The sequence below is a fragment of the Lates calcarifer genome, unplaced genomic scaffold (assembly GCF_001640805.2).
Source record: "Lates calcarifer isolate ASB-BC8 unplaced genomic scaffold, TLL_Latcal_v3 _unitig_4053_quiver_2011, whole genome shotgun sequence".
NCBI classification, from domain to species: domain Eukaryota; kingdom Metazoa; phylum Chordata; class Actinopteri; family Centropomidae; genus Lates; species Lates calcarifer.
In genome coordinates, this window is record NW_026116674.1 from 1,832 (window position 1) to 8,247 (window position 6,416).

The following is a 6,416-nucleotide window of genomic DNA, read 5'->3' on the forward strand; positions in this document are numbered from 1 at the left end:
AGCATGCTAAAATGCTAACCAAGATAGTGAACATGCAAACTATGATTAGTTAATTGCCAAAGGTGTAACATGACCAGGTATGTTGTTTTTACTGTTAACATTACAGAGAAACTACACAGTGATTAAAAAAAATAACTGCTTAAGACTGTAACCACACAACCTACAGGTTGTTAATTGCAATAAATAATAATAAAGTTGCAATAAAATCTAAAGCTAATTCAAAGATGACGAGTCTTTATGTTCTTCATATATATCTCTCACCATGTAATTCTTCTCAGAAACTAAACTTGACACCATGGGTGGCAATGAACATGTGACCAAGTTTCCAAATTAGGACATACAGTGTCACTTCAGACTGGCCAATCAAACACAGTCCTGTCTATGAAAAGTAAAGACAAGTTCAAGATTCTTTCCACTCAGCACGATGACATCTGCACAGTTTGTCCTCTATCTTACGTGTTTGTTCTTGGGGAAAATGGGTGAGTTGTGTTCTTCTGATTGCAGTTTGAATCTTTTAAAGTGTATGGTCATGTTTTCATGTGATCAAAATGTGCATTCACTTTCATTTAATTTCAGCCCAAATGACTGAGGTGAAATTCTCTTCATCTGTTCGTCAAGATACACGTTTTATATCAGTTAAAACTGGAGACAACTTGACTTTGCACTGTTTCCGTGAGATGATTGCTTCAAGGTATTACTGGTATAAACAGACTCTGGGCCAAAAACTAAGACTCATCTCTTCCTTCTACAAGTTTGACAAAAATGGAACTTTTCATGATGAATTCAAGAAAGACACACGCCTCACACTGGATACTGGAGTCGGTAAAAATCATTTGAAGATAACAGATCTGCATATTTCAGACTCAGCCACTTACTACTGTGCAAGTAGTTATTCATACAAGTTTGTATTTGCAGAGGGCACTACTGTCAGTGTAAAGGATTTAGGTTTGAACATCCAGGCTTTGGTCCATCAGTCAGAATCTGAGACCATCCAGCCAGGAGGCTCTGTGACTCTCAACTGTACAGTACACACTGAGACCTGTGATGGAGAACACAGTGTTTACTGGTTCAAAAGCTCTGAAGAATCTCATCCAGGACTCATTTACACCCATGGAGACAGGAATGATCAGTGTGAGAGGAAACACAACACACAAACACACACCTGTGTCTACAACTTGCCAATGAAAAACCTGAGTCTTTCTCATGCTGGGACCTACTACTGTGCTGTTGCCTCATGTGGACACATACTGTTTGGATATGGCACCAAGCTGGACATTGAGGGTGAGTCACTTTCTAGCAGATGTTGTCATGTCTTTTTCAGTTGTAATATTCAACATTAAAACTAACAGCTAAGACCTGTAATATCTCCTGGTATCTCACTCACTACAGTTGAAGGAGGCTCTCTTGTCTTGGTGTATTTCTTGAGTGGAGCTTTGGCATTTACCACCATCCTGAGTGTTTTACTGACTTTCTTAATATGTTTCATCAACAAGAGAGACAGCTGCAAATGTGCAGGTAGTGCACTGCTAATTTTTTTTATCGCTCATAGTGTGTACTCACTCAGCACAGCATTACAGCTAGAACACTTCTGAATCTTTTTCAGAGTCTCATGCAAGATCACCAGCCCCCTCTACAATGAATACAGAGGTATTTTTGTTCACCATTCAACACTATTCAAACATTTAAAAAGTGCAACTTATTAAAAACCCTTTTTACCTACTTCAGTTACTAAATGGGGATTTTCTGGTTTGTATTTTATTATCAGGCTCAGGAAAATGAAGAAAACATCCATTACGCAGCTTTAAGGGAACACAGGGTCGACAGGTCTAGAAGACAGAGGAACAACACCAAGGCTGACTGCGTGTACTCAAGAATAAAGCTGTAGAGCTGTTTCTTTGTAACAAGACACACCTTTTATCCGTGTTTCTAAGCAGCCTTAAAAGACACTGAGGTTGTGATATCAATATTTTCTACTTGTGACTATGCTTCTTTAGATATAATTTACTGTTTTTGTTGAATCATGTTAAACTTTGTCACTGGGGCAGAAAAATCAAGAGTCTGACACAAACGGTGACTGTGTTTGATAAAAGAAGAGAGGAAACAGAGGAAGAGAGAGTAGTATGACAGAGAAAGCTACAGTATGATATGGTATAAGGTATGACAGATAAAGCAGGTACAGCACTACAAAATCATAAATCTTAAGGAAACTGGACAGCCAAGACAAACAACGTTTTCAGAGTCACCTGCCTATAGACATATCAACTAAATAGGATAAGAGCTTATACATAAGAGCTTTTCTGCCTGCTCTGTTCAATGGATTGAAGCAGGCGGGGCTCAGTTGGAAAAAAAATATGTATCTGTGCATTAATCTGAATTTTGCAATATCTGAATCAGAGTCTGACAGTAGTTGTTGGGTTGTTTGCTCATACTGTCAGGACACTGTTGATCAAATGTGATCAAACCCACTCCCACAAAATCCTGATGAAACAGATCAGCTGTTTGTGTGTGCTAAACTCCTCATGATAACACCTAAGGATATAATCTTCTGAATTCTAACTTTGATAGTTGCTTATAAATGTTACATCCTATAGAGATGATGGGCTTTATATACGGTGTGATAACTTTGCATAAGTTTGAATTTTGTGCAGTAGTAATAAATATGGGTGAAGTATGAGCAAAACCTTCTGCCTGTGAGCCTTACTTTATTTACCAGGTTTTACATAAAACCCTCAGGCAGGTAATGAGTTCATTTCATCTACTGTATGTGCTGAGAAGAGATGAGGTGCACCCCCACCCTTCCAGCCAGTGACTATGACCTCAACTCTGTGTCACTTTAAAAAACGTATCTTGCTGTTATTCTTGCCATTGTGGTGGAAGTGACTTCAGTTGATACAATACAATGTGAAAGAAAAATCAAAACTGACTACAGCCATGCTAGCAGCTGTGTACTTAAGGCCAACTGGTGTGCTGCTAACACTGGCAGCTAACATGCTAACAGTGAAAATGTTTAACAGGTATAATGATGACCACTGTCTCCATCTTAGTGTAGCGTTTTAGACAAATCACCTGTTTGTCACACAACAAACAGAACACCTGAGGTAGAGAAGTACATTTTCCTCTGTGTGATAAAAAGCACTGCAGCTGTTTCTAACTCAGTGTTTGAGGCAGGAAATGAAGGGAATGCCAGTAATGTAATGTCTGTAGTTTAACCTATATAGAGCTGGTTAGACCTAACTGACTGACACAATTAACATTGACTAAGTTTTAACCTCATTATGAAATGCACATCAAAAATATTTGAGATTCAGTTTTGGTTTTTTTTTTAAAGACAGCAGCCTAACAAAAACAACAAAGTGAGTTTGGTTCATCAGTGAAATAGCCACGAGGGCACAGTGTTACAGTGAGAATGTCTATAGTTATTCATATATTCGTAGTTTTTAAAACTACTGCTATTGTTGACAAAGTTGAGGAGCCTTGATGTTCTTTATATACTTCTCCTCATGCAAGTTTCTCATGAAAGAAACATGACACTAGGCGGCAGTGAACATGTGACCACGTTTCCTTCAGTATGAAGGACGTACATAGTTACTTCTGGTTAGCCAATCAAACACAGTCTTGTCTGTGAAGAGAGTGAAAAGTATCAAGACTCTTCACTCAACACAGCAACCTGAGCACCATGACGCCTGCACAGTTTGTCTTTTATCTGATTATCTGTTTGTTCTTGAGGGAAATGGGTGAGTTGTGTCTTTGTGACTCCAGTTTCTCTTTAAAAAAAAAAACAAAAAACGCACAGTGCCCTTTCACTTCTAATAATTTCAGAATGAATGTGTTTAAGTTCTATCACATAGAGGTAAATGTGCATCATTTTTTGTTCTTTGTTAGGTGGTAAATGCTGTCTTGCTAATTGTTGCCATGCCATGTTACTAGGCAGGATGTTGCTAAATTATCATGCCTGCATTTAGTCAATACAGCATCAATGGATGATCACTCCATTGTCAAAAGAGCAACCCTGAACTATTCTCTGCTGTGCATATCAAGGTCCTTCATTCTTCAGTGACTTCAGAGGTGAGAAGAGTCTTTAAGTGCTTCAGATATCTCTCGCCATGTGCTTCTTCTTATAGAAAAGAATCAACATCATTGGTAGTAGTGAACATGTGATCAGTTTTGTCTTTGTTGCCCAATCAGCACAAGTCTTATCTCTGAAGAGTAAAGAATGTAACGGGGTCTGTGTCATTCAACACGACAATTTCAACATGATGACATCTCCAAAGTTTTTTTTCTGTCTGACTTGTTTGTTCTTAGGAAAACTGGGTGAGTTGTGCTTTTTTTTTTTAACCAATTTGTTATAGTGTTTAGTCAGTTCTAACAGGAGGGTTTCTTTCTCTGATTACGAACAAAGTTCTGTCGCATAAAATTAATTGCAAATTTGCTTTTCACTTCAGCTCTGATGAGCAATTTCATCCAGTCCACAACTGTTCATCAAGACACTGCATTTATATCAGCTAATGTTGGAGACAACTTGACTTTGAGATGTTTCTATGACAGTGATGCTGTAAAGTATTACTGGTATAAACAAACACTCGGACAGAAGCTACAACCTATCTCTAATACCTATAAGTTTGATAAAAGTGGCAATTTTCATGATGAATTCAAGGACAATCCACGCTTCACACTGGAAACCAATGCTGGTATGAATCACCTAAAAATCTCAGATGTACAACCTTCAGACTCAGCCACTTACTACTGTGCAAGAGATTATTTATTTATGTTTGAATTTGCGGAAGGAACTATTGTCAGTGTAAAGGGTTCAGGTTTGAACATCCAGGCTTTGGTCCATCAGTCAGAATCTGAGACCATCCAGCCAGGAGGCTCTGTGACTCTCAACTGTACAGTACACACTGGGACCTGTGATGGAGAACACAGTGTTTACTGGTTCAAAAGCTCTGAAGAATCTCATCCAGGACTCATTTACACCCATGGAGACAGGAATGATCAGTGTGAGAGGAAACCCAACACACAAACACACACCTGTGTCTACAACTTGCCAATGAAGAACCTGAATCTTTCTCATGCTGGACCTACTACTGTGCTGTTGCCTCATGTGGACACATACTGTTTGGAAATGGAACCAAGCTGGACATTGAAGGTGAGTCACTTTATAGCATAATTCTTCTTTTTAGAAGTATATTATTCCCACTTTAAACTTAGGATGAACACTGCTAAAAGCTCTGTAATGTCCTCTGGTGTCTGATTTTGTAGATGAAGACTCTCCTGTCCTCTGTGCATTTCCTGGGTGGAGCTGTCACATTTACCACCATTCTAAGTGTTTTACTGGCTTTCTCAGTGTGTGTGATAAACAACGGAAGAAGCTGCCTTTGTACAGGTAACTGGTATTTTCTGTGGAGTATATTGTGTATTTGTTGAAACTGACATGATAAAAAGGAGGGTTTCCTTCTGTTTTTCAGAGTCTTCTGCAAGATTTTCTGATCCCTCCGAACTCAACACAGAGGTACTTTCTTCTTAGATCAAAATAATATATCACAGTTTTTTTTTAGCAATACATTTTTTGAGGTTTTCATTTCCGTCATGGATTGCATTGTAATTCACCCCTGTTCCTTACCAGGACTCCCAAAATGAAGACAATCTCTATTACAATGTTGTAAGGGAGAACAAGATCAACAGGAGAAGACGACAGAAGGACGACACCTGCAGTGAATGTGTGTACTTCAGTGTGAGGCAGTAGAGCTGAGCAATGTTCATCTTTTATCTCTGTGTGACAGAACATGACCTAATGTTGACTCTTTTAAAATGTAACGTGGATGTTGTAAAGTTTTGTAAACATGATTTCACTTAAATATGATGAAGTCCAGCTTTCCAATAAACTCATCAAACAAGCTACAACACATGAAATGCAATGAACTATGAACTGCCATTCAAACAAAGATCTACAGCCTGTGAAAGCAAAACCTGTGCCACTGATGGTCCAGTCATAAAGTCATCAGAAACAGGCCATTCCTATTAGTAGTGCTGATTGTGCGTCACAAAGAAAGAGCTATCAGCATCGGTTTAATGCTTACATGTGGTCAGCAGTGTAAAGATCAAATCTCTGTATGGGTTTATGAGGACTGGTGATGTTTATTTAAAGATGATCTGTAACATTTTTGTCTTTGTATATATGTGAGTTCATCTCATTTTACAGTAGATCAGAATAAATTCTTTCTGCTTATCTTTGAGTGCAACTTTAATCAGCACAAATTACATGATGTTATATGGCAAGCAACTTGTGTCACTTACTTTCAGCATGAGAATTTGTGTGTGTGTGTGTGTGTGTGTGTGTGTGTGTGTGTGTGTTCCCACAAACCACAAAATGTTTTCTGCTAGTGTGGTGGACTGTTCTCATGAATGCTCATGAAAGA

The 6,416-nt window shown here is 38.5% G+C and overlaps 1 protein-coding gene and 1 pseudogene across 2 annotated transcripts; both read left to right on the forward strand.

Annotated features, from left to right (window-relative positions):
* Nucleotides 1–424: 424 nt before the first annotated feature.
* On the forward strand, nt 425–2,187 carry LOC108896014 (uncharacterized). Of its 2 annotated transcripts, XM_018695035.2 has the most exons (5): nt 425–479; nt 577–1,281; nt 1,390–1,515; nt 1,604–1,647; nt 1,766–2,187. In XM_018695035.2, exons 1-5 carry the CDS (start codon nt 425–427, stop codon nt 1,883–1,885), a joined length of 1,050 nt encoding a protein of 349 aa, XP_018550551.1. In that variant the 3' UTR covers nt 1,886–2,187. The 2 variants fall into 2 exon arrangements, with proteins under 2 accessions (XP_018550551.1, XP_018550550.1); XM_018695034.2 differs by lacking the exon at nt 1,390–1,515.
* A 1,455-nt stretch (nt 2,188–3,642) lies between these two features.
* Nucleotides 3,643–5,894, forward strand: LOC108896015 (uncharacterized; annotated as a pseudogene).
* The last annotated feature ends 522 nt before the right edge of the window (nt 5,895–6,416 follow it).

What these genes read in the sequence shown, in the direction of transcription:
- LOC108896014 (XM_018695035.2), top strand. Translation starts at nt 425, where the DNA reads ATGACATCTGCACAGTTTGTCCTCTATCTTACGTGTTTGTTCTTGGGG. An exon ending in CACCAAGCTGGACATTGAGG is followed by an intron (nt 1,282 to 1,389) that starts GTGAGTCACTTT and finishes CACTCACTACAG; the next exon opens with TTGAAGGAGGCTCTCTTGTC. An exon ending in AGACAGCTGCAAATGTGCAG is followed by an intron (nt 1,516 to 1,603) that starts GTAGTGCACTGC and finishes AATCTTTTTCAG; the next exon opens with AGTCTCATGCAAGATCACCA.